Source organism: Perognathus longimembris, chromosome 9, assembly GCF_023159225.1.
Source record: "Perognathus longimembris pacificus isolate PPM17 chromosome 9, ASM2315922v1, whole genome shotgun sequence".
NCBI classification, from domain to species: Eukaryota; Metazoa; Chordata; class Mammalia; order Rodentia; family Heteromyidae; genus Perognathus; species Perognathus longimembris.
Window position 1 is genome coordinate 66585199 of NC_063169.1, and position 27494 is coordinate 66612692.

At 40.9% G+C, this 27494-nt stretch overlaps 1 protein-coding gene and 1 long non-coding RNA gene across 6 annotated transcripts in view; one reads left to right on the top strand and one right to left on the bottom strand.

Moving 5' to 3' along the window:
- Positions 1 to 27059, bottom strand: LOC125357440. Its single transcript, XR_007212157.1, has 3 exons — positions 26608 to 27059; positions 1970 to 1979; positions 1 to 11 (listed from the first exon to the last, which is right to left on the bottom strand). It is a non-coding gene; the product is annotated as an uncharacterized LOC125357440 (long non-coding RNA).
- Arid1b (AT-rich interaction domain 1B) overlaps positions 1 to 27494 on the top strand; it is a 309189-nt gene that overhangs the window by 77719 nt on the left and 203976 nt on the right. For all 5 annotated transcript variants that reach the window (XM_048354354.1, XM_048354355.1, XM_048354357.1 and 2 more), the window contains exon 3: positions 21030 to 21179. In XM_048354354.1, the coding sequence (XP_048210311.1) occupies positions 21030 to 21179 (150 nt within the window). The remainder of the gene's footprint in view (positions 1 to 21029; positions 21180 to 27494) is intronic.

Sequence of the window (27494 nt, forward strand, 5' to 3'; positions counted from 1 at the left end):
CTGGCTTTGACCTTGAACTGCTTTCCCTACAAGTATAAGGCTTGAGCCACTGTCCTTAATGTTGGTGTCCTTCAGTCCAGTTAGTGATAACATATTTTGTTCCTTTGAAAATAATGGAAAAAAGGAATTGCACTAGTATAACTCACTGTTAAAACTTCAGTGAGGTGAATGATTCATATGATCAGCTAAACTGTATTTCATTTGACTGTTTTTTAGTGTATATTTTAGGTTGTATTGTGAGAGTAATAGAACCTTAACATTGTTGTAGCATTTCTCCTTGCCAACTCCTCACAAAGATACCAGACTTCTTTCAGATTTAAACAGTATCATGATCCATTATTTAAAATGTGTTCCTTGGGTGGGGGGGGGGGAACTCAAGAGATAGTTGTACTTACTGCGTGTGTTTTCTTTCTTTTAATAGAGGGATGGCTCCCTGCCACGCTTTGTTGTTGTTTAATATTATAGAGATTTTACTGCAGCTCTGTTGGTGATTACAAGAGTGCTACATTTTGGCTAACAAATGTAGCAAATGTGATGAAAATCCCCTATGTTGTACATTTCTGTGAATAACATGTTTATATAACATGCTGAATACTTCTGTTAAAGAATTGCTTTCCTGAAATTGCAAATTCCATTCCAGATTTCAGTGTTGTTGCGGTATACTGTTGAACATTCCCAATTACATGGTATTTTAAAAGTGTCTTTAGAAGTTATGTACAAACACGGTCATTAGGATATTTGTTCCTCTGAAGTGGCTAAGAATTTTACCTTTGGATATTATCGGTCCTGCCGGGCACTGAGTGGACTTAAAGAAATGTGTCCCTGACCACTCAGAGAAAAACCAGGTGCAAAGAAGAGTAAGTTTGTATCTATAAAATGACATTGTGGTGGTGTTTTACTCTGAACCTGTGGCTGTGTTAGTGCAGCCTCATGCCTTCTGGCCTTGTAGACTGTGGCTGTAGTACTAGCTTTCTCTTGTGGACTTGAATTTGCTCATATCCTCTTGACCTTATCACCTCTGCCTCCATATGTCTTGGGTAGCTGTTGATTCCAGTGGTTCTACCCCAGACCCTGTCCTGCTTGGCCTGAGATTCTGATTTCCAGCTAGCTGGGCATCTTCACCCGGATTTGTTGCTGGCAGCTCAGGTCTGAGTGTTCTGTTGGTGTTTCTTTCCATTGACCTTCAACAAGCTATGGCACCGCTTGACCATTGAAGTCATGGTGCTGGAAGCTTCCCTGGGTGTTCTCCCCTCGTTATCCACATCCTGAAGTGAGTGCCAGACAGTTCCCGTCGTTTCCTGGTTCTCTGCTTTCGGCGTGGTTGAGGCCATTGCCTTCCCCCGTGTGGCGCCTGTCAGTGTCTTTGCCAGGTGCCTGGCTTGCACTGTGAGGTTATTTCCAAGGACCCTGGGTCCCAGATGGATTTTGGAATATTAATTTTTTATGTATATGTGTAGGTGCATTTTCCTGACCATTATATTGTCACATCCTGTGAATACCAATTCTTTTCCATAGGGCTTTCATGATAATCTTGTTAAAATGTGAACATGTTACATTCCTCTTTGGCTTTAAATTTTGCAGTGAATGAGGCAAAAACCTGCCCTTAATGGAGTGATGGCAAGGTTCCTCCTGACTGACTCTGCCTTCCTCTTCCAGTCTCCCTTCTTGCCGCGCCACCCTAAGCAGGCGCAAGGCACCTGTCACTGAAACACTGCTGCTCCAGATGACACCAGGGCTTTGATCTCCTCCTCCCTCTGGTTGACACTCTTGCCCCTCGCTCTCCTTCTGTTTGCAGTAGGTGTCCCTTCCCTGCACCCTTCCTTCCCTCCAGTGACCTCCTGCTTGTCCTCCACCTGCCCACCACCCAGCACTTACCTCCCTAGGCTCAAATGACTTGTTGCTACTTAATGTGTCCCCTACTGAAATTCTACTCTTAATATTTTTAAAGTAAATTCCCATAGTTTCCTACATTTCAGAAACTGCCTTTAGCAGCCAGATTCTTAATTGAAAGCAGTGAATACTTAAGGCTGGCAAATGTAAGCAGAAAATGAGTTATTGTCAGGCAACTGAAGGCTGAATTAGACCAGAAGGAAGGGCAGAAACAAGGGAGACCACCCTGAGGATGGTGCCAAAATGAGGTTCAAGTACAGAGAATACAAGGCACCCCTCCTTCCTCAACCTTTGTGGTTTCAGGGTTACACCCACACCCACACACACCTGTGTCTACTGCCCCTCCTGTTCTTATTTCTTTGTGTTACTAGCTAGTGAGTTGAAAACACGGGCATCTGATTGACCAGGTCTCCTAAACCACTTGGGGACACTGTCTTTTGAGCCTCTCTCTATTAGGAGCAGAGTAATTGTCAAGAGGTTCATAGCCTAGTCAGCCACACGGATGGTCACCGCACAGCGGCTTCAGTACGTGCCCTGGAGGAGAGGAAACCTTAAATCTTACTATTGTGATTATTTGCACAATGGTTGACCATTTCGGATTTGCTTGCACACCTGCATCCTCCTCAGGTGGGTGGAGTATGGCAATGGCATTTTACTAGGAGGGAGATAAGGGTACTACTGAGCAAATAGATCATGAGGTCTAGCATGGGGTAGGTACTTGCAAAAGGCAGCACTTCAGTCTCAGAGGTTGGCTGGCTGCCCTTTGCCACACTAGTTTATCCACCCTGTGCCAAGTGGCAAGGGGTAGGGGAGGTCTGCACACCACAAACTGCATCTTCCAAAGCAAGGAGATGGGCAACAATGTTTCTATCTCCGGGAGGGCTAATTTGACATTTTGTATTCTTGCTCTGTCTGCTTGTGTTGTTTAATGTTGTAACATCTCTCTGGTTGACTGCAGCCATATGTCATTCAAATGAAACCTGTACTTTGGCATTGGCCTGACAATCACTCAGCTGTGGCGCATAGCAATAAAAATTATGAAAATTGTGTCTGTTCATTAGACCAGTGGAATTTATCAGCACTTTTGTGACTGTGCCGACAACGCTACACTCTGGCAAACAGGAGTACAGTAGATTAAACCTTTGCACTTTCCCCCACTGTGAATTGCATATGTGTTTCACACTTGCAGATTGCTGTAAAAGCCAGATAGATGAGCACTTTAAAAGATTACAGCAATGGAAAATGTGTTTGGGGGATGAACTGCCTCAAAACAAGTATTATAGGAGGAAGTGTTCTAGTGGATTCTTTTTCATATCACATTAAGCACTTCTACAGACTCTTAAGAATATTTATTTTTAAGAGTATTGGGTAGTTCTTCGGTTATATATGCTAAGGCTGTGCCTTAGTGCTTTTGTAAAGTATTACGTCAGCTCTTGCTGGGAGTTGAGCCATAACCATATGCTACATGCATATGTATACATGGAGGGGTGTGTGTATGTGAGTGTATGTGTGTGCGTGTGTACTTGTTTAATGTTTCTGCTTCATGTTGTGGACTGGTGATCTTTCATAGGAAAATGAAGTCAGTTCTTTTGTGATGATAAGAGAAAAACAAAGCAAAATTGTCAACAACCAAATGTCAACCGTTCTCTGCAGAGCAAGTGGCAAACTTGGTCAGAGGAGAAGGGCCCTTCCAGCATTGGGGTTCCATGTGTTTCCATGGGGACTGGGGGACCCTGGAATCTGCCTGTCCCCAAGGGTGTATTTTAGCTCTGAAGTGGGGGGAGGTGGCAAGAGAAGGCCTCCCGGAGCATGAAGCTGGGAGTGAGAGGAGAAAAACAAGGGTATTTATTATCTGGTGGAAGGAGACTTCTGCCTAAGAGATTCAGAGGGTAGGAGGGAGATGGCAGGGAGCATGTCTAAGACAGAAACAGGAGAGGAGGGAGCTGGCAGGGAGGAGGTATAAGGTGCATTGCTGGTAATGGAAGGAAGAATGAGAGCAATATCCCATGGCTGTAGGAGGGAAAAGATGGTGTAGTGTTAGTAGTATATACTATTTGACTTTTGTGGTGGTGGGATGTGAACCTAGGGCTTCATGCTTGCTACTCAAGTGCTGTGCCACTAACTATACCCCCAGTGCAAGCAGTGTCTATTTTAGGTGTCAAACAGTGCTCTGCATAGGTGAAGAAATGTTTAAGATTATTTAAAATTTATTGTATAAATTTTGCTTAAGGAAAAAGCACCATTGATTGATGGCTTTTAGTGGAACCTAGCTTTAATGTTACAGCGTCTTAGGTGTGTGTGTGTACACGTGTGTGTGCATTCGTGTGCACAGTGAACTCAGAGCCTAATGTTCTTGATTTTTTTTTCATTCACAACTGGCATTCCATCTGTCATTCTTGCCGCTTGAGCTTTGTCTACACTCCCATCTTTTTTTCTGGTTAGTGGAAGGAGAGGCTAAGTAGGGCTTAGGAGAGTACGTGTTGGCCTTGTTAGCTTGGTGTCGTAGATTAGAAGAGTGTTTCTGCAGGAATTCCCAGATTTTTGGGGTAGGGATGACTTACTGCATGCCCGTGCACTTGGATTTGCACACCCACCCCCTACCCACACACAACCTTGGGATGGGCTAGAATTGCTTCTCTGTCAGGTACTCTATTTGTAACTATGAAGGCTAATATCTTTTTATAGTGGAAAGCTTAGAGTTGCTTATCTGGACCCAAACTGGGTTTTAGAGTATGGTATTTCAAACTTTGGGTATTTCTGAAACATTGTCTTGGCACAAATTACACTATTCTTACTGGTTATTTTTAACAAAGCTCTGGACAATGGTCCTCGCACTTTCCCCCCTGCTTTTAGTGTTGGGGATGAGCATAGGGTTTTACAATGCTAGGCAAGGGTTCTACCACTGAGCTGCATCCCTAGTCCATATGTGCACGTAGATATGTATGTATGTATAGTCAGAAGAGAAGGCCATCAGAGCTAATCTATTCAGGCTCTTTCTCTTAGTATCTGCAAACAATGGTGTGCAGCTTTGCACTGTCCACCATTTTTGAGTCTGAGGGCTGCGAATGTTCCCAGGCCTCAGTATTGACCTCTTTCAACAACAAAGTTAAACACACGGGTGTATGTGCAGCATTTGTTTAGGGTCCCATTAGGGGGATCACTTAGTAATTCCAAATGGTAGCTATCCCTTGAGATGGTACCTATTCTTTAAGAAACATCTTACAATTAAGCATATAGTTATTTTATTTACAAGGGCATCCCTTGCTGACTTGGGCCTCTACGGCGATGCGTCCTTGGCTACCAAAGTCAGGTGGCATCTTGACAATGAGGAATTTTCTGTAAGTACACGCACGTGAGTTTTTTGAAAATTAACTAGAACTTATTAACTTGGCGGTAACTCATAATTCTTGTATTTTAAAACAAATTGCACTAATTTATCTCAGAGTCAACCATTCATATAGCTAGTATTTTCTTTAAGCTCCTGGTGTATGTATAGCACAGCCCAGGGAATTAATCTGAGTCTTTTCTTAATCCAAGCCCTTCATTGTTATAAACTGATTCTGGCCTTGATTTTTCCTCACCTCTGTGGTGTCCTGCTGTCACACATACACACCCAGTCTCCTTCCTGTGTGTGTGTGTGTGTGTGTGTGTGTGTGTGTGTGTGTGTGTGTCTGTCTGTCTGTCTGTCTGTCTGTCTGTTTATTCCCAGCTCAGTGGCTGCTACTCGAGAGTCCTTTATCCTTTCTCTTCTCCATGGATGGGAGGTAGCGTCCTCCCTCCAAGCCCAGGCATAGCACTTGTGATCTGAACAGCATTTCCCAGTGTTAATATTCTCAGACTCATTTTTCTAAATCCTCAAATGGAATTTGCTAGCTCCTTCTGGGCTGTTTCTGTTACTGAGCAGAATCTCCTTGTTTACTCTGACTGTATGCCTGTTAGCACCTCTGTCTTTGGCTAATATGTTGTTTATGTGGACTCTTTTGTATTATTCATACATGTACCATGTACTGGGCCCAGATAATTCTGTTGTCATAGTCATGTGGTAAAATGTTGAATTGATGTGTGTGGTACAATCATATAAATACATGATTGGAATTAATTGGGAAGTCAAAGCATAGGTGATAATAACTCTATAGAAAAACCTCCTTATGCCCCTTTTCTTTCAGTACTCTGGTTAGTTTGAATCAGGATGCCAGCTGGCCACATTCTGCGGGTCATGTTGACGCTTCTCTGTGAACAGACACTATCCTGTCCCCAGCCACACAATTGTTGGAGTTGTAACAGTGTTTAGTAAAAAGCACTGTGTGACGGTAGTTTAAAAAATTACAGAAAGTGAGATATTCTTGTCATGAATGCTGCTTCTTGGTGAAGGGAGCAGTGTCAATAGAAAATGTAAGAATGAGGTCTGTCTGATTGATGGTGATTAATCAGCTTCGGGTGGTTACGTGTTGTGGTGTAAGGGCTTTATGTTGAGGCCTCAGGGTGGCAAGCAAAGTAAAATAGTTTTGCTGGTGGAACCCTATGGGGTAGAGCATTCTAAGTAGCTTCAATTGTGCATTTTCTTGGGGTCAACCTCTGTAAATAGCTCAGGGTCTCTGTCTCCATCCAAGGGACATTTGGAGGTGCTTTTAGGCTCCCAACACTGTATTCACATTGGCTTTCTTCCTATGCTATCTTTCTCAGGCTTGCAGTGCTAACTCTATTCTTCTTAGATGCTCTGTTGACGTTTTTTGGTGGTCATTGCAATTTCCCCCCAATTCTCCCAGAATAAGTGTTCTTCATGGAGCCTCTGGAGCTTGGTGATTAGGTTCCCACACTCAGGATCCATTTTCCTGGATGTCAGTGACAATAGTCTTCTTTGGGGATCCATGTGAAAAAGCAAAAGAATGGTAGCTTTGCTGGCCTCAGATTCGCAGTCTTCCTGCCCTCAGCTCACAGGCCCCCACCAGCCTGCCTGGTTTTTTAATTACGTTTTTATTACCTTTGGTTGTACAAAGTTTCAAGTTTTCACTGTCACCTCTTCACTGGACTTGCTGGGAATCCTTTGCTGCCTGCTTTCCTTCCCAGGCTGTGAAGTCCCTGCACTTCCTTCTCACCCTGCGTGACCTCTGGCTCCCACCTCAGTGCGGAGCTCCTGCCTGGCCGCTTCCTGCTTCTTCCCTTTGTTTTTTTCTTTCACTCTTGATTTCTTCCTGGTGTGGAGACTGGCTGTGGATGGTACCTGCTCTGCTTCTGAGGCCTCTGTCAGGCTGCTTCCTGGTTCCCAGCAAAGCCCTGGAAGTGGCTGTCGGTGGCAAGAGAGTTAAGGTGTGAAAGGATGGTGTGCCAGAACCCTAATAGTGGGCTGGTCCTGAAGCTTTACTTATGCCATGGCTGTGGGGAGGATTTTTCTGGTTTAGTATAGTTAGCATTACAGGCATGCACCACCACACCAGGCTTGTTTGAGGTAGGATCTTGCTTTTTGTTCACGCTAACTGTGAACTCTGGTCTTCCCAATCTTTGTTTCCTGAGTAGCTGGGACTACAAGTATGGACTGCCCTGCCTAGTCTCTGCTAACTGTGCCTTGAAGCCATGGAAACCCCTCCTGACTTCAGTGCACTGATTGAAGTACAGGGACCAATTGAGGTGAATCCATGGAGCCACTTGTAAGGAAGACTTGAAAGTTAAGTAACCAAACACATCAAATGAGAGTTGGAAATCACCACTCTCATAACATATGTAGTGTGTCTGTTAAATTTTAGGTTTATTAAAGTGAAAATCGTTGTAGGGTACTGTTTGAAGCCTGCTTTTCCTTTTAATAGAAATATAGGAAAAGAATTTGTGTTATTTTCAAGAAATATAAGTTGATGGAGAATTAGAACATAGTCTAATATTAGGACTAATAAATATTATTTGTGTTTGTCATTGGTTTAGAGGGCTGTCTCAATTATTTTGTTGCCACTAGTGTTTTAGTCAAACAGCTTAAATGGATTTTTAAAAACTTTTTGTACTGATCTTGGGACTTGAACTCAGGGCCTGGGGCTGTCCCTGAGCTCTTTTACTCAAGGTTAGCACTCTGCCACTTGAGCTACAGCTTCACTTCTAGGTGGGTTTTTTTGTTGTGGTTTTTTTTTTTTTTTTCTGATTAATTAGAGACAAGCGTCTCCTAAACTTTCCAACCCAGGCTGGCTTAAAACCACAACCCTTAGATATCAACCCCCTGAGTAGCTCAGATTGTAGACATGGTATAAATGACTTTAAAAAAATCTTTTTTTTCTAAGGTCACTGGCAAAAATACGTAGGACCTTCTAAGATTATATCCATGCTGAAGTATTGGTAAAGGGGGATACGTAGGATTTTATGATTATTCCTTTAAAAATACATAACTTAGAATGCCCAATTTTAATGTAACTGTTAATGTCAGCAGAATAGACAGTTGAAGGAAATGAAATACTTAATTTCTTGAAAATTCTACAATAAATAAGTCTTCTTCCCGCTTCTCTCTGTTAGTTTACTTTTGTTAGTTCTTTTGAAATGGCAGCATCCTAGCTTTTCCCCAGCTTATCTTTTGGGAGTATTTGGCACACATTGTTCTATCTAATGAAATTTTTGAAAATTTCAAAGAAAATGTTAAATTATTTTCTCTTCTTACATAAATATTTACTTTGAAATAATTTTGTGCTTCAAAGGCTTTGGTGTTTTATCCAAGGCACCATTTCTTTAAACTCAGTTGAAACCGTTACCTAATGTTATAAATTTATTATAGATTCACGCACTAAATTATTGAAAGTGACTCTTTCTCTCCACTTTTGCCTTGAGTGTTTGAGGTCTGTTGTTAGTAATATTTAGTGTATACATAGATTGAGCATCCCTAATCTGGAAATCTGCAACCCCAAGTTCTCTAAAATCAAAAGCTTTTTGAGTCATGAGATGTTGAAAAGATTTCTGATTTTAGAGCCTTTAGGAATGCACCATCCAGCAACATCTATGAGGATATTCTAAAATCGTCCTCTCAAACCTGAAACAACGCCTGGGCCCAAGAATTCAGATAGGTGCACTTTCCAAGTTCATTGAAGCCACTCAGAAATGTAAATCTCTACTATGACGTAAAAGAATGAATGCACATTTCTCATTTTCAGTCTTTCTGTCCTTTTGTTTCTTCCCTCTGCATTGTTTCTCTGCTGTTCTTCATGCCCTGCTCCATGCTTTCCTCACTGCTCTCCGGGGCTAACCCAGACTCCCAAGAGTGCTCCTTGGGCCCCACTCTGATTGGCTGCTTTTTGCCTCCTTTATGTTTCAGTTCCATGTCCCTCTGTCCCTGTCCCTTTACTGAGTGACTTTGTGTCACTGGAGATGGAGTGATTCCAGTAGGTGTGACTGCGGGTTTCCTTACACTTGACCCAGCAAAGCTCAGGTGTCTCTCTACAATCTCTTCCAGGTCTAATAGTTTATGGGTAAGTGATTTCCAGTAAGGTGTGTTAGGCTCAGCCTTTCAAGGATAGCTCACTCAAGTGCTGGCTCATGGATGCAGGTAACTTGTAGACTGCATGTATTGGACATTGTGAGCAACTCAAACTGTGATTGAAGGAAGAAAATTCGTAGAGTCCATTTTTCAGCTCCACATGTGTGTGTATATTCCCTCTGGTCCCATCTTTTGTGCTTGAGATTCAGGGAGAAATCACAGCTTTTTTTAAGAGGTCATTTGTTATGCGTAAAACAATAAGATGATCTATGGATACTTGCATCCTGGTCAGGCCCTTTGTAGGGAGGCAGAAGAATACCAGTGAGGTCCCAGGACCAGTTCTTCCCTTGGGACTGTGTTAGGTTGATTCTGCTTCTTCTTAAGTCTGTATCTCAGAGAATGAGACTAAGAGCCAGCTTTAGGCTTGGCCACACTCTTCATTCTTTTGCCCTATTACTTATATTAATTTCTCTATTGTATTTTTCATCATGTGTTTCATAAAAACCTACAAAACATTTAAGATTGTGTAGTTTTAAAAGATTGTATTTTAAAACTACAATTTTCTTGAAATTTACAGTTTGGAGGGTGATAATTTTTTCCTTCCAGTATCATCAACCAAATTTCTAAATATTTCCTCTTTCTCACCCCACAGGAAGCATATAGAAGCAGCTATCTTTGTCAACAGCTTTAGGCAATTGGTACCAATACTTGGAATTTTTCCTCTTTGAATCTTTTTCTTAAAACAAAACCCCAGGGGGCTGGGGATATAGCCTAGTGGCAAGAGTGCCTGCCTCGGATACACGAGGCCCTAGGTTCGATTCCCCAGCACCACATATACAGAAAACGGCCAGAAGCCGCGCTGTTGCTCAAGTGGCAGAGTGCTAGCCTTGAGCGGGAAGAAGCCAGGGACAGTGCTCAGGCCCTGAGTCCAAGGCCCAGGACTGGCCAAAAAAAAAAAAAAAAAAAAAAAAAAAACCCCAAACCTTGATTTGGAGCTTTATACAATGTATTCCTGTATCAAAACATCACGTGGGATGCTATACATTTTTAATGCCATTTTAAAGCATCAAAGGCTATATTTAACCAAGTGCATGTGTGCACACACAAACACACACACACTCACACTCACAGTTCGTATGTGTGATATGAAATCCCCAAGGTAGAAAATGGCTGCAGTGAATGTTGTCTCTCTCCTCCCCCTGTGCAGCTCCTGTTCTGAATGAGATGATACCAGTTGCTGGCTTTTAAGAATTTTAGTTTTCTTTTCGTATCAGAATTGTAATTTTCTGTACTGTTCCCCCTGCTCAATAGTTATCTCAAAGAGAGCAGCTTCTCAGTGGCACAGGGTCCAGTCACTTGGTTACAGAGTTGATGTTGCAACCTCCGCAAAGGTTATCTCTTTAAAATTCCCTCAGATTCCCTCCTGGCACTCCACGTTGGCAGCTAGTTTTGGACAGGAAAAGTGGTAAAGCTCTTGGCTCTTCTTTCTGTGCTTTATAAAAAATAGAAATCTCTGGCTCAAAGGGCAGACAGGCAAGAAGCTCCTGTAGCCCCATTGGTTCTGCATACCACACAGTGAGTGGTTGGTGTCCTTACCACGTGGCAGTGGACCCAGTGGTAAGATATTCTAACATGAACATACTGTGGTCGGACGCTTTTATTAATGTCTTACTAGAATGACCCTTGCAATTGTAATATACATGAAGTCATGATACACTGTTTTGACTTTTGTTTTTGAATATTCAGGGTTAACCAAGTTGATTACATTTACCAATTTAAAATACTAGTTACAGTTTAGGCAGTAATATATAATGAGCGAGATGCAAAGTCTAGATTGCCTTCCAGTGAGATGTATTCATAACAAAATCAAGGCCTCTGGTGTGCGCTTTTCTGGGCCGACACTTTCTTGGATGGAGACAAACCAGATTCCTGTGAGGAGGCAGCAGCACAGACCTTTTATTTTCAAGGAAGATGTTGCTTCTGACACAGGGTTGACCCAGATAGTACTGTAGATTGCCTTCAGAGCCCTTGTTTCTGTACAAACTGTGACCTACACAGGGGTAGGGCATTATGAAGTCATGTTGACATATTTCCACAATTGTGATTCTGTCATTTAAAAATGACTACATATGTTTAGTATGTAAAATGAATTGTATTTTATTTCCTTCTAAAATGTAAATATTGGCTATGCAGGTCTTTTTCCTGCTTTGTGTACATAAGGTGTGTAAGCTTGTGGGTGAATTTTTGCCATGGACTAGTTTTTGAAAGACCATCTTTTGGATGCGAGTTCAGTCATTTGCAAGAATAAGCAATGTGAGTTGACTTATGCTCTTAGATACCTTTTCCTGCCCATCCTTCGCCTTGTATGCCAAGTTTTTATTTTCTTTTTAGCTAAAAATTTTAGAATAAAATTATTTGGTCTTTAAAAAATTAGCATACATTGGTGTTATACTGGAGTGGAGTTCACTGTGATATTTCCATGTGTATTTACAATGTATAGAATAAAAGATACCATATTGTGTATTACATACTTTTTTCTCTGACACTGAAAATTTCTTTCTTTTTTTCTTGTATAATCAGAAAAAGCCCTATATAGATATATGGTGTTGAATGCCTTCAATGGATCCTTGGGAAGAACGTGTTTTAAAGTGCATAATTAGGGCACTTGAGCATAAAACTACAATTATACACTTGTGTGTTAATTTTGTGTACAGTAAGGCTTTAGTTTAACATTGGTTGTAAATGAAAGGAAGCATTTTACTGCCAATGAATGTCTACTTTTTATGAATACTTAAGTAAAGTCTCACTCGAGTTGGCTGACCTAGTACGGAAGGTGACACACACATAGTTTGTTGGTGAAGGAGAACATCAGGTAACTCAAAGAGAAAGCCAACTGCTGTACGCGCCGGCTGTGCCTTTGCAGGCATGAGCTCTTAGCTGCTGAGCAGTTTATGTAAGCCAAGGGAAACTATAAGGAGACAGAGCAGTGTAGTGGATCAGGAGTCTTTGAGTAAGATAAAGGCTTTGGTGTATGTTGATTGACTGTCCATGTTCACCATGGCGTGTTTGCTAATCAGACTCTGTGCATGAGAGTCAGAGTACACTCTTTGAAGCTTGGAGTTAATTTTATAAAAATTAGATGCACTGCTTTATAAAATAAATAACATTGCAGAATTGCCACCCCAGACTAGAAATATAAATGAATGTAAGAAGGGTATAAATAAATTCATGGGCAATAGATTCTTAATGGTTATTCCGAGTAAATAAAGGCTGTTCAGGACATATCCTTGACTTCTGAAAACTGAGGTCACAAGAGGCACTATCATTTGGTTCCACAACTACAGAGAATGTTCAGGGGGAAGAATATTGATCTGACCTACTATTCCCTTAACACTATGATCTGATAAATATAGATAGAGAAGTTTTACAAAGAAACCCAAGCAATATAATTTGTGTATTATTTCACTATGTTTATGTCTATGAAATCCTACATTTTATATACCTTGTTGAGTTTAATAAAACAAACATGTCGCTAAACAAAGGCTTATTGCTAATAACAAATGAGAGGTTTACAGCATTGTTTCGGAAATGAAAGAAAATGTCTATTGTGACATGAAGAATTTAAATTTTCTAAGCTGAAAGAGAGGGCTTAAATGATCCCAGATATGCCAGTTGTGTTGTGGTCTTGGCAGAGCCAGCAGTGTTTGTGGCCTGGCCGTTGTGTGCTCAGAGCCAGGGACCGTGAAGAGGGCCGCGTCCTCCGGGGCAGCGCGAGGGGCCTACAACTGGCTGCTTGTGTGCCTGGCAGCAGGGAGCACTTTCTGCCAACCCCTCACCCCACACCCTGTTACCAAGGGAGGCGTCTGCTATCCAGTGCCCGTAATACTATTTAATTACATTTGTTGACTTGTTAAAGCATCAAAAATGAATTCTCAGAAATTGTATGATTTATCTCTTCCACTTTGGACAAGTCTAAGGACAAGATTTATTTTCCTTCAGAAGAAGAAAGTGGGTGAGAAGAGCACCCAAGTTGTTGTGAGCTTAGCATAAGCAGCTTGGAGTAGATCACTTCAAGGGCGCGCTAATATAAACTCGATTGCATAAACTTTATTACCTTCTACCTTCTTACTTCGACTGGACATTTGACAAAATAATAATGTTTTCTTAGGTAGTTGGTTCAGCTGTGCAATTCCTTGCTGTAGGAAATTTCTAGTCTGTCTCTTATGCATGAAAAATACTATTAGATATTCCTGTGAAATCAGAAGCCAGCAGAACTTTGCTACATTTGAGTGGAGCTGTTGCGAATTTAAGATTTTCTTATGCTCTTTGCCTTCCTATTTTGTACAATTTACCTGAGAGGGTCTAAATCTGTGATTACAACCAACCAACCAACAAAATTGCATTGCTTTCTGCCAGTAAAGATAAATTGTTATAGAATATTTTTTGTGGTAACCCTTAAAACACAGCAGTAATACATAATGTGAAACAAATTGCATCTTGTTCTACATTCATGGAAAATACTTTAATACTTTAGTTGGTTTACGGAATGATAGCAAATTAGTATATATACTCACACACACTGCACACCAATTTTCAGACTCAAAAGTAGCATTATATGTATCAATACTGTTTAAGTCCCACATCCATTGCCCATGCACAGAGCTATTTTTTATTATTGTTCTCACAGTAGTCATATTTTCAATGGTTCCAGTATTTTATGTCACTGTTCTATCCCTTTCGGACTCCTGACCCCTTTTAGTCAATGTCCTGTTGACAGAAACTTAGATTTTTTAGGCTGTTTATTTTTAGCAAGGCAGAATGGAACTCTTTGCTATACAAATGTTTGCTTAGTTGCTTCATATTTGTTTTTCTTAAGATAATTCCCAGAGGTAGAATTCTGAGTCAAAGGATATTATTTATATACACATTGTGATTAATCTTACCTTGATTATTTTAACATGCTCAATTTCTCTGTAATATTTTGGATTATATAAATTGAAAACAAAGGGAAATTTAATGTTAACCCTCTAGGAACAGACATTGTCAAGTAGAAAATTTATGTCTACACAAATAAGGGATTATGTAAGCACTGAATGTCTAATATGGTATAAGTATAATTTAAATACAATATTATGCCTTGATTTTTTTTTGCCAGACCTGGGGGCTTGTTGGACTCAGGGCCTGAGCACTGTCCCTGGCTTCTTTTTGCTCAAGGCTAGCACTCTACCACTTGAGCCACAGCGCCACTTCTGGCTTTTTCTATATATGTAGTGCTGAGGAATCGAACCCAGGGCTTCATGTATATATAAGGCAAGCACTCTACCACTAGGCCAGATTCCCAGCCCCTGTGCCTTGATTTTGTGTATACTATTTGATGAGTTTGCCAAATAAGTACATCTATGAAACCACTACTCAAATTAAGGTCATAGAACATTTCTGTCACTACTAAAAAGTTACCACATGCCTCTCCATTAATTCCCTATAATTGTTGTGATGATTTCTATGACAGTAAATTAAGTTGGCCTGATTTTGAGCCTTACAGAAACAATCATATAGTTTGTGTATATAAATTTAATATTAGTTTTTCTTTTCTTCTAAATATAGTACAAGAAGGGTAAATGCCAAATAGTACTTTTTAAAACAAAAGGAACTGAAGCTGGTGTGTAAGTTATATAGAGCCAGGTATGGTGGTACATACCTACAATCCCAGCACAAAAGAGGTTGAGGTAAGAGGGCTTTGAGTTTAAGGATAGCCTGGTCTGTATCGTGAGAACTAATATTAAAAACAAACAAAAATCCCAAAAAACTCATGAAACAAGACAAGAGGCCTTCACCTGTGTGAACTTGGATCCTTTACCATATGCCACATTAGCTCATGAAGGACCACAGACTCAAATATAAGCGTTAAAACAAGGTAGAGGGCTGGGGATATAGCCTAGTGGCAAGAGTGCATGCCTCGGATACATGAGGCCCTAGGTTCGATTCCCCAGCACCATGTATACAGAAAATGGCCGGAAGCGGCGCTGTGGCTCAAGTGGCGGAGTGCTAGCCTTGAGCGGGAAGAAGCCAGGGACAGTGCTCAGGCCCTGAGTCCAAGGCCCAGGACTGGCCAAAAAAAAACCCAACAAGGTAGAAAGCTATAAAATTCTTAGAAGAAAACACAGAGAAAAAATTTCTAACATTGAACTTGGAAATGATTTCTTGAATAAGTCAAGTAAAACATAGCTAACAAAGGAAAGATAAATTGGATTGCAACAGAACTAAAGCTTTTTGGACATCAAAGGGTACTATTAAGAAAAGAAAAGAGAATTTGCTGGAGAAAATATTTGTAAATCATATAGCTAACAGATTATGTAAGATACTCTCCTACTACTCTAGAAACAATAAACATTTTTCCATAGAGGAAATATAGTTGTTCAATAAGCAAATGAGAAAATATGCCCAGTGTCACTGATAATTAGGGGAAGTTGAAGTTAAAACCACAGAAATAATTGTTTAGGCCATGGAGTGCTCGGGTCCCTTGTGACCTGTTGGTAGGAATACCACATGGTCCAGTCCCTGAAACAGCACAGCAGTTTCTCAAAAGTGGGGAGGTAGCATTGCCATGTGACCTCGCTGTCCCTCTTAGGGATACTTCTGCAAAGGACCCCAGCTAAGTTTTGGACTTTTAAACCCATGACTCAAAGCAGCAGTCATAAACTGCCCAAATTTGAAATAACCCAAGTATCTAAGTTTAGCAGTAGGTGACTGGCTAAGTAAAGCGAGTGGTATGTGTGGACAGTGGCTTGAAAAAAGTATGAATGACTCTTGAAGACACTATGTGAAATGAAGCAAGCCAATATGAGGTGGGACGATAACCTCATTCACCCAGAGAAGGCAGCCTAGGGCGGCCAGGGTACAGTTGGGAGAAGAGTGTGGAGTTCCAGCTTTGTTGGTTCAGTCTGGAGATGGAGGATGGTGGGAATGGCTGCAGGTCAGTGTGGAGATACTTAAGGTCACTCAAAATCCTGAAGGTGGTAAATTCTATGTGTAGTTTAGTGCAATAAGAAAAGGAATTGATTTTTAATCTTAAACATCAGAAGAGCGTATTCCATTTAATATCACAAATTAGTATATTTGAATTTAGAAGTAAGAAAACATCATCTCATTTAATATGCTTGTGATACATTCCAGCATTGCCAAATAGATAGTGTAAGCAGATTCAGTTTTTAGAGGCAGGAAGTCCATGATGGAGGCTTTGCTGCGTCTTAGTCTTAACACTTCAGTGCTCCCATTGAGAAGCATCGTAATAGCATTCCAAATACTTTTACCAGCTGTTGTGAATATAGAAATTGCCCATGACCATTGTTTAGCTCAAGCCAGAAACCATCCTGTTCGCATTGTCCAGGCTGTGTGGTTTAACATATGTCCTGGCAGTTTTAATCAGTAGACATGCATTTATCTCTTACTAGAGCCTTGCCATTCTGCAGACATGAGGAAAAGCCCAGGAACAAATAAACGAACACTTTATGTAACTACACCAAGATTGTAGACATTACCTTTTAAGATATGACATTGTTCTCTCTCCCTCCTTTCCTTTGGGGCCTCCTATATGCTAGGCATGTGCTCTAACCACTAACCTGTACACCACTCAATATCCATGTTACTTTTGGGGTAAAGAAACAAACTGCAAGGCTGAAGTTCCACCTTGTCTCCTTCCGCAACCCAGAAAGTCGTATATTTCCGTTTACAAAATGCACATTACTGCAGTTAACTAACATACGTTGCTATGTTGTGTATTAAGAATGTGTAGGATCTGGAAGGGGAAAATGAGGGAGAAGGAAGAGGTGATACTGACCAAGAAGCATTATGCTCATAACTTGACTTATGGAATTGTACAACTACTTAATACTAATGATAATTATATACACACACACACACACACACACACACACACAAAATCTTAATTATATCATTACAGCAGAGTTAACTTTTCCTGTTTACCTCTGCTGGTGTTAGAAGTGTGTCCTCGCCCTGGTCATTGTGAACAGCACTGCACTGTGTACCCTTCCTGGGCTCGTGTGAGCGTCTCCCAGGCTGAGCATGGGCTTACAAGGTGCGTTGCTGAGGGCTGGGGATATGGCCTAGTGGCAAGAGTGCTTGCCTTGTATACATGAAGCCCTGGGTTCAATTCCCCAGCACCACATATATAGAAAATGGCCAGAAGGGGCGCTGTGGCTCAGTGGCAGAGTGCTCACCTTGAGCAAAAAGAAGCCAGGGACAGTGCTCAGGCCCTGAGTCCAAGGCCCAGGACTGGCCAAAAAAACAAACAAACAAACAAACAAAAAACCAAGGTGCGTTGCTGAGTAATAAAGTCAGGGCATCTTTTAACTTACTGGGACACTGTTCTCTAAAACTCCTTTGGAAGAAAAATTGGGGTGGGGAAAAGAAGCATTGATGATTTCATTGATTATGGAGTAGGAGCCAAAAATTTAAGGTATGAAAAACAGAATCATACCTATCTGACGTGAAAGTGTGAAAGTTAATATGTGTGTCCCTTACTGGTTTACATGTATTATTTTTCTAAAATAAATAGTTAAAGCAGCAGATCAATTTTAGCCTTCTTTCTGTGATAATTTTTGGAAGGATTCCTATTTTTAAAGAATTGGAGCATTTTTTTCTGTTATTTTGTATCCTCTTGTATCACTTAAAGATCCCTTTATTTAGACATGAGTGAAAAGTGAAATCGATTTTTGTTTTAATGTAGCAAGCAGAAGTTTTGATCTCAGGCACATTCTGGAGATTTCCAAGTAGCTTGATTTGTTAATACTGCTTTAAAAATTTTTTTTTTCCCAATGGTACAAAAAGCACAGAGCGTTGGGGCAATAATGAGTTACTAGGGTTGGTAGTGTTCAGGGCACAGTGCTGTTTTCAAGGGCAATATTTTCTACTGTTGGGTAAAGTTGAAGGATACGTGTGTCAGATTTGGGTGGCACAAGTGGCTTATATTTTATGTCATGCTTTTTGATTAAATTTTATATAATAGAGGCTTCAGTAATCCATTGAACAACATGCATATATTCAACCAGTGTATCTTGAATGCCCAGTCTTCTTCTAGGAGGCCTGGATTCAAGGTAGAAACTCATATTCTCATGATGCAGACAGCAAATATCCGAATGTAGTAACTTTTCAGATCATGTCCTTCGTGCAAGTAAAATAGGTAATATTCCTCCTCATATGACAGAGAGGTAATTTGCCTTCTCATGCGATAACTTGTCTGGTCAGGAAAGGGGTGACATCTGAATTAGAAGTGTCCTGTAACCCCAGTTTTCAGCACCTCGTACTACTGGTACTCAGTAATGATTGGCTAAATACAACTTAACCCACAACAGCCTGGTTATCTCAGATGTCTCAAGTGTTCTCCAGAACAAGGAGAGAACCCCAAACTCCCAAAACCCGTGGCAAAGCTGTGCTTCCCCATGGATTTGGCCTCTGGCTCTGTGCTACGTTTTGCTCTAACAGTGTACCTGTTTTCAGGCCTCAGCCATATATGGAAGTACAGTGGAGCTGGTTTAGGGCTGAGTGGAGAGTAGTTTCCTAGAGCCTTGGAATACATTCCCAAGAGATATCTTATCTAAACCAGGAATCAGTAATCAGATCTGTATGACTCCCAGTCCCGAGCTGTAGACGGATCTGGGTGATCGGCACCGGGCCCAGGTCTCCAGGAGAGCCCAGTCAGTGTACTGTGGTTTAGTTTCCTCAGCCCGGGCCAGCCTGATTGCTCTCAAAGGAATGAAGTAGACCAAGGGGCTAAGGGAATAGCCCATCACACTTGCTGCCTCCTTAGATGGCTTCCCCCTGCAGGTTGCCTCGCTCTGCTGCTAAGTGCTGTGGCTCCACAGAGGATGGCTTAGGCTCCCATCTAGCCTGCTGCCCAACACTTTTCCCACTTGCAACAGATAGCACAAAGTCTGCTAAGTTTCTGGCTGCTCTGATGTTAGGAGGTTCCTGCAGTTTGGCTTCTTCTCTTGCTTGGAAGATAGAGCCTTCTTCCCTAAACAACACATCCATATTGCGTGCAAGGGTTTCTGCAAACTAAGAAAGTCAAGAGATCGAAGTGCACCTCCTAGGAAGTTGCTGGCTATGCTGACTGAGCTCACAGTCATCTTAACACTGGCAGACGTGTTATCCTCACTGCTTCAAATCAAACTGCAAAGATGCTTGTGTGAATTAAAGTATTAGATATCAAATCAAACATATGGGTGTTGAATTGGGAGGGTTTGTGTTTTAGTGGTGTTTGGTATTCTAGCATGTGGAGTTGTATTTTATGGAAATTCTTTGGCTTAGCTTGTGGCAGGGACATACATTCATTATGAGATATCAAACTGTAAAATAAATAAAAGCAAAGATTTCAACTGTGCTGTTAAATGGTTTTCAGTGGAAACCCGTCTGCTCTTAACAGCCCAGGCTGTATGCGATGAGACATGTGAGCCATTGGGGCCATACTTCTTGTCATCACTGCTGATAGGTTTTGAAAATGGTATGGATTGGGTTGAAAAAAATAGGAACAATAGCTTTTTACATTGTTTTTCTTTTATCATATTGGATGAGCTATGAATTACTGTACTAATTTGTCTCAGAGGTGCAGTTCTTAGCATTTTGTTTCTTGATTATTCCTTCCTTCCTCAATCATATTGTGTAGTGTGTGGGCCTATGGGCCTCCATTCATGGAGTTGTGTCTCACATGGCTTGTGTTCACAGGTCATGATTGAGGCGGTGCATCTCCGTTCTCAGCATGCTAGTGCTCTTTACTGTCCTGACTGAGAGTCTGTCTCTTTCTTTCCTGCTCTCTCTTGATTGTGACAAAAAAAATAAACATTTCTCATTAAAAGAAAGAAAAACATTAAAACTAATTTAAATGAGATCTAGAAGTACTACCAATGAGGAGGTCTTTTCCTCTGAAAAAATATTTTTGTTTACATAAGTTAGTTAGATAGAAGAATGATTTAGGCCATGTTGCTGTTAGTTACAGTGCAGTATACTATATATAATACCTGTTAGGTTGGCTAAGGAAATACTGTCATTTATTAGATATGAAAACCCTCCCTTCAAGACTCACTGCCAGGTGAGTCTTGGGCTTTTAAGGGGCGACAGTCCTAATTATAGTAGTAGTATTTCCATAGGGTTTTGTTCGATGCTTAAAGAAATGGATTTTCTTTGTAGCAAACAATAGTAAGTGGAAGTGCAGATGTAACTGGTCCATATCTGTTAGGAATGAAATGTAATTGGGATATTCTACCTTCAGTTATTCCAAACTCGTTAACAGGTGTGCACTACCCAGGCTACAGGCATCCTACAAATATGAACGGGCCCCCTGGACTGTGGGAATTCAATGGGAGTGGATTTAATAGAATGCCTCTGACTTTCTTAGCAGAGGCCGTTGTTAAATGTCAGCATTAGGAGGGTTTTTCTTTTAGATTATTTTTAAAATGACATTATCAACACTTACTGTCTTTTAAAATATGATTGTGTTTTCAAACAAAGCCAAATTATCTTTGACTTCATTGATAACATTTCCAATCTAATGAAGATAGAATTTAAGATATTGTTGTTTATCACGAAGCCAACTTCTTGTTACTGAGGTACAACTGTATTCGAGTTCGTGTAATGGCACCTTTCTTTCACTTTCCTCATTGTCTTTGCTTGGCTTTCTTGACAGATGCCACCTCAGTATGGACAACAAGGTGTGAGTGGTTACTGCCAGCAAGGCCAACAGCCATATTACAGCCAGCAGCCGCAGCCCCCGCACCTCCCTCCGCAGGCCCAGTACCTGCCGCCCCAGTCCCAGCCCAGGTACCAGCCACAGCAGGTGAGTGCCACCCAGGTGCCCTCTGGGCTTTGGGGCCTCTTCCAGGCCTCTGTTCTGAGGCCGTCTCTTTTGAATCATTGTGGAAAGTAAGGGTGGTTTAAATGTAAAATCACACATGAATCCCTCCCTCCCAGATGCAAAGCTGTACCCTTGTCTAACCCCTCCCTCCCGTCCCTCCGTCCCTCCCGGAATTCTGCATTCTTGAGTTAAAGAGTGGGAAGAGAGAGCCAGTAGTTTCGTTGCTGCTTGCATTGCCGCCTGGTGACAGCAGAAAGTGCCATTTGTTTCATCCTCTTTGTCATTTGTGTCATAAATCCGTTAAGACAGTGCTCTGCCACTTTGTGAAGCATGATCAGAATAGTTGGAATACTTTTACCGATTATTTAATTCTGCCAGTTGACACATGGATATTTTTTTCTTGACCTTTTATATTTTTGTTTCAGTGGTAAGTGCTGCCTGAAAACATTGTTGCCTTTTGACAGTGTTCCTCCTAAAACCAGCTGAGAAGCAATAGTTTCAATGACACTGTAGTAAAATACAAAGGAGAATTGTCTGCTCTAAGTATATTAACCAGTTTCTAGAAATATGTTATTTATTTAGGTACAGGGTCTTGTTATATAGCACAGGCTGACCTTCAACCCTTGATCCTCTTGCCTCATCCTTCTGAGTGCTACCAAACTAGCTTCTAATTTAAATTGGCCTCACTAAATACTCTTACCCTACTGGGTTATATATTTCAGCTTATGTGGTTAAGAAAAATACTACAGTACATATGTATTTGGTAAAATGATTTAGTTTCATTTTGTTTTAGAGACTGCCACTCTGTGAAGGAAGTAGGACGTAGAATCTTAAGTATATTAAGTATATTCTTGAATTTGTCTGAATCTTTTCCCATATGATTTTGACTAGATCAAAAGAGAACGTGTGACTTTAAGAAGCAAAACATGTTCAAGCCACAATAGAGATTCAAGATTCATGTGCGGTCTTGGTCTCTGCATGCAAGTTTTCACCAGTTGCCCGGTCTAGCCGGCTCTTAATACATGAGTGAACATTCCAAACCCAGTTCAATAGCATCTCTATGAAAGTGGCTTCAACTCCCTCCCATTTTTCCATTTAAAACAAGTAGTTTCACATTTCTTCTATATACTTGCAAACAAAGTGCTGTAATTTTTGTTATGATTATTCCTATGTGGTTTCTTTTTTGTTGATAGGTAAATTGTATCCTTTCAAAATTACATTTTTTCATTGTTGTTGGGGTGTATAGATATGACATCTTTGCAGATTAATTTTTATTTTCTTAGGATCTCATTTTTAAAATAATACCTTTTAAAATAAATCACCACCTTCACTCTTTTTTTTGTCTTTCTGAAGACCAACTTCAGCAAATACCTTGTTGGAGAGGACTGCTGCTACTAGTATGTTGTTAACCTTGATTAAAATGAAGGCACACAGCCTTTTAAGATTAAATGCAATGTTTACTCTTGCTTTGTTTTTATAGATGCCCGTTTGGGGCTAATAAGTTACTTTTTCTAGTTTGCTAAGGTAGTTTTTTTTTTGATAGATGCTGAAGTTTATGTCTTTTTATTGTCTATTAAGATATGGTCGCTTGTGTTCTGCATATGGTCTGCCACGGTGCTCAGCCTCTGTCCTGTACTATGCCAAATGTTGGCCAGATAGTGTGGCCCAAGGCTGTAATATCAAGTGCTCTGGAGCCCAGGTCAGGAGGATCATAGCTTGAAGCCTTCCTGGCCAAGAAGTACACAGGACCCCGTCTCAGTCAGCAAGCCCAGGATGGTGGTGTGTGTTTCCCATCTCAGTTGCTAGAGGGATGTACATGGGAGGACCTGGGTCTGACGTCAGCTTCATGCAGTTATACAAGACCCCACATGAAAAGGCTATGGATGTGACTCTAGCAGTAGAGCCCCTGCTTAGCAAGTGTGAGGCGCTTAGTTCAAACTCCAGCAATGGGTTCTTCCCAGTACATATAGCAGTCTGAACAATATGTTCATGTTTCACAAATAGATAAATGAAACTTGACTCTTGGAGTAAACACAGCCTCATTATGCATTGTCTTTTTATATACTATTTAATTCCATTTACTAACATTTGTTTAGGTTTCTTGGATGAATGTTCAGTAGTTAGATTGAAGTGTAATTATCTTGTGATATTTTGGCATTTTGTATTGTGGAATGTTCTGTTCTGTGGAAGAATTTGCATTGTTTGGGATAATCTATTCTTTGGATATTTGCTAGAAGGGTTTGTAAAACCATAGTATCATGTTGCTCTTAATTTTTAGCTTTTATCTCACCCTTCATTTTTAACTAATGTGATTCCACTATTTCTGTGACTTCAAGTTATAAATTTGTTCTGCAATCAGTTATGTATGTATGTATATATATATATATGTACATATACATATATATACACTGCTATGTTATAGGAATTTCATATAAATTTTCAACTATGATAGCCTGTTAACATATATTATATCCACAGTTGACACTTTTCCTTCTAGTTTTTACTAACTCACATTAATTGTACAACTCGGTGAGTTCACCAAGACAGTGTATCCATACCACACACTGATCCTCTACCCCACCGCCATACCACACACTGATCCTCTACCCCACCGCGGTCCTCATTCCCCTTCCTCAATCCTCTACCTCTCCCAAGTATGTATCCTCCTTTCCTGTTGTTTCTTGTTCATAAGCACTTTTACAACGCCACTCTGGTCCTTGTCTTTGCCATTATATATTATTAAAAAATTAAATGCTGTTGAATAGGTCTTTCTACTTTTCTGATGATGTTTATTTTCATTCTTTTCACTTAAGTAAATGCTTAGTGCATTTGAGCGCTTTTTTTTTTTTGTCTCAGGAAGCAAAATATAAGACTATAATATTTCCTCCTGAATACTACTTTGGTTGAATCTCTAAAATGTTGGTATGTATTGTTTTTGTTTTCTGTTCATGCTGAGAGTTTCATGTCTTTCAACTCCTTGTTTTCTGAAGGTGTTTTTATTGGATTTGTGGCTTCTGACAGCCTTTGCTTGATGGGCACTAGTTTTCTGGAGCCATGTTTTGTCTTGGGTTTTATTTAGTGAATTGCAGAACTTTCTTAATATGCAAACAAGCAGAGTGATGTTATAAGCCCACATATGGTATCACTTAAGTTATAATGTCATTAACACTTTGCCATAATTGCCTCCTTGGTTTACCTCTTCTCTTTTTGCTTTGCAGTCTCCCATCCCTACTTTATCTTAAAGTTAAATCACAAACACATTTTTCTTCCCAATAGTTATGCAATTGTAGGCATTCTGCTCTACAACCACAATTCTGCCATTATACTTTACTAGAGTAAATAGAATTCTTTTCGCCTGTTCGAACCTAGCCATGTTCTGATATCCCCCGTTGGCCTAAGAATGCCTGTAATTTGTTTCAAGTGGAATTTAAACAAGGTTAATAAATTGATGTGGATTTTAAGCCTTTTTAAAATCGGGAACTGTGCTCCCACCTCTCTCTACTCAGTTTGTGCCTTGACATACGGAAAAGCTAGGTTGGTTGTTCTAGAGAGGGTTGTCTGGTTGTTTTTCCTTGATGTAGCTGGAATCATTCACTAATTCCCTGGACACTTCAAGTTAGGTACACAGGCTTGAACATAAACACTCGTGGTGGTTGTTCATCATGTCACCGGCATTTTAGGCTACACTGCTACACTAGCCTTGGATATACTGTGTTCTCCAAAGTCAGTTCCAAGGCATGCCAGGAAGTAGATGTGAAAAAAAGGCAACTGCACGTTGGTGGCAGGACCAGTTCCAAACCCTGAGCAGGCATGAATCCATGAGATTGTGACCATAAGACAGTGATTTTCTGAAGTAAAAACAGAAGATCATTTGGAATAACATGCTTGCAAATTTGTTTTTCAAAAAGGACAAGATACCACAATGTGTGGGAGTGGCCTAAACTTATGAGATAACTCATAATAAAAATGAGAATATTAAAAAAAAAACTATTAAAGCTTTTTTAAAACTCCCCCCCCTTTACTTTCTGATTTATCTATTAAAAGCATGTATGTAGTGTTTTAAATTTTGTGCAAAGGTTACAAAACGTGTTGCATTAGCAGATTCAGCAGTGTAGAAAGGTAGATACTCTGGCTGCTGATCAATGTATGGAAAATTCAAATTCACCCAGTTGATCTCAGTTTCACTAGTTTGGGCCTAGTTACAGTCATTCTTTTGTAAATGTTCTTGAATAATCTTCCTCTAGTATGGCAAACCTACTCCACCAGGAGGAATCCCAGCCCCCACCTCACAGGAGGGGGGCCTACCTGCCAGTCCTCTGACTTCACAACTACTAGCTCAGATGCTCCAGCATTTCCTGCTCCTTTATATTCATGCCCCAAAGGTTCACTCCCAGCTAGGGATGGCTTCTGGTTGCACCAAGGACAGAATACTATCACTTAACCTGAGGCTCTCCTTTCTTCGGTGTTTCTGAGGTATGCACACACCATTTTCCTGTGGGCCTTTCTCTCCCTATGGAGCACGGACACACCTGGCTTTTCCCATGTCCCTTTCTGTGCCATCGTTTTCTATTTCTGTCATTACCTTTGGCACTAACACATTTCTCTTAACCAACAAAGTAGAAACAAAGGCGCCCTTCCCTTTTAAAAACTAAAACCATGATGAGCCTTTTTCTTTATATTCATTTATTGCAACTCCTTGAAGTTACTCCATTATAGACTTTTTTGGGGGGCGTTCGTCCTGGAGCTAGAACTCTGGGCCTGGATGCTGTCCCTGAGCTCTTGAGCTCAATTCTAGTGTTCTACCACGTGAGCCACAGTGCCACTTCCAGTTCTCTGGTGGTTGGTTAATTGGAGATAAGAGTCTCACAGACTTTCCTGGCCAGGCTGGCTAGGATTACAGGCGTGAGGCACCGGCACCTGGCTCATTATAGACTTTGATTCCAACCATCTGGCCCACACTAAGCTCTTTGCATACTGTGTGGTTCTTTTTCTTTTAAGTTGATGGATATATAGTGTGTTTTACCATGTGTACTATGGTGTTTGAAATGTATAGACCTTGTGGAATGGCCGAATCTAGCCCTGTCACCATGTGCATTACCTCTTATGGCTTTTCTTGTGGCGAAACACTTGACATCCTAAAGTGCAGCATATTATTACTTCAGCCACCATGGGACACGGGGATTGTCCTGGACTCGCTCCTCCTCACTAGAACCCTTTTTATCCTTCCGGCATCTTCCCGTCACCACAGCCCCTGGCATCTGCTGTGTGAGCCTCCACTTCTGTGGCGAGCTCCCCTTTTACGTTCTACATAGGAGTGAGATCAGGCAGTGCAAAACAGCTCTATTCAAAGCTGTTGGTGTTTTCCTGTCATTCAGCCCAACAGATATCTGTCATTCTTTCGGCCTTTGACGATTTGAGACGGCACCGTATCCTCCTTCTCGGAGCTCCTTTCTCATCTGATTTCTGGCCCCTTTGCTGACTCTGTTCTGATCTTACTGCCACAGCTTGCTCCCATTCCTGGCTTTTCCTTATCTCTCTGACCTCCAAATATCACCCTGTGGTCTGGGTTCTTCTTATTTCAGTCCACATTCTCCTTCCCTGTGTGATCTCATGATCTCGTGGACTTACATCCTGGAGGCTTGGGACTTCCAAATACATTTCTACAACTGAGACTGCCCCCTTCTGAATGTCCGGTGGCTTCTCAGCTTGGCACATTTATTTACACATCTAACGGTCTAACGAAACTCCACACCGCCAAAGCGGAGCTCTTGACACTCATCCCTCTTTTGCAAGTCTGCTCCACTTGTAATTTTTTTTAAGTCATGGCATTTCCTGTAACACATATGATATTGTGCTTTATATTATCTTTAAGTAGTTGTACAAAGTTGTACAAAGGAGTTGCCATTCAACAAAGCAGTTTATGAATACAAGGTGACTTGATTATCTCCACCTGTAAATTTGTATCCCAAAATGTATTCCATCTTTCCCCAGGGTTTTGTTAAAAGCTGAGATTTTTCCTTGTTTAAAACCCATTGTACCCCCACAACCATATTAAAATATAGATTCTCACCCTGGCCTCCCTGAGCTAATAAGAGACAGCTCGAGGTGTAGGGGCTCTTGATGCAGCATACGTGGCCCACGGGCTTTCCCAACCAGCACAGGCCCAGTGGCTGGGTCAGGGAAAGCACACATTTTAAAGGCCTGGTGTCCTTTTCCAAAGTTCTCTCCAGAAGATGTCTGAAAATTATACCAACATCAGCTCACATGTGTGTACATGAGGGTGTGTATGTGTATGTG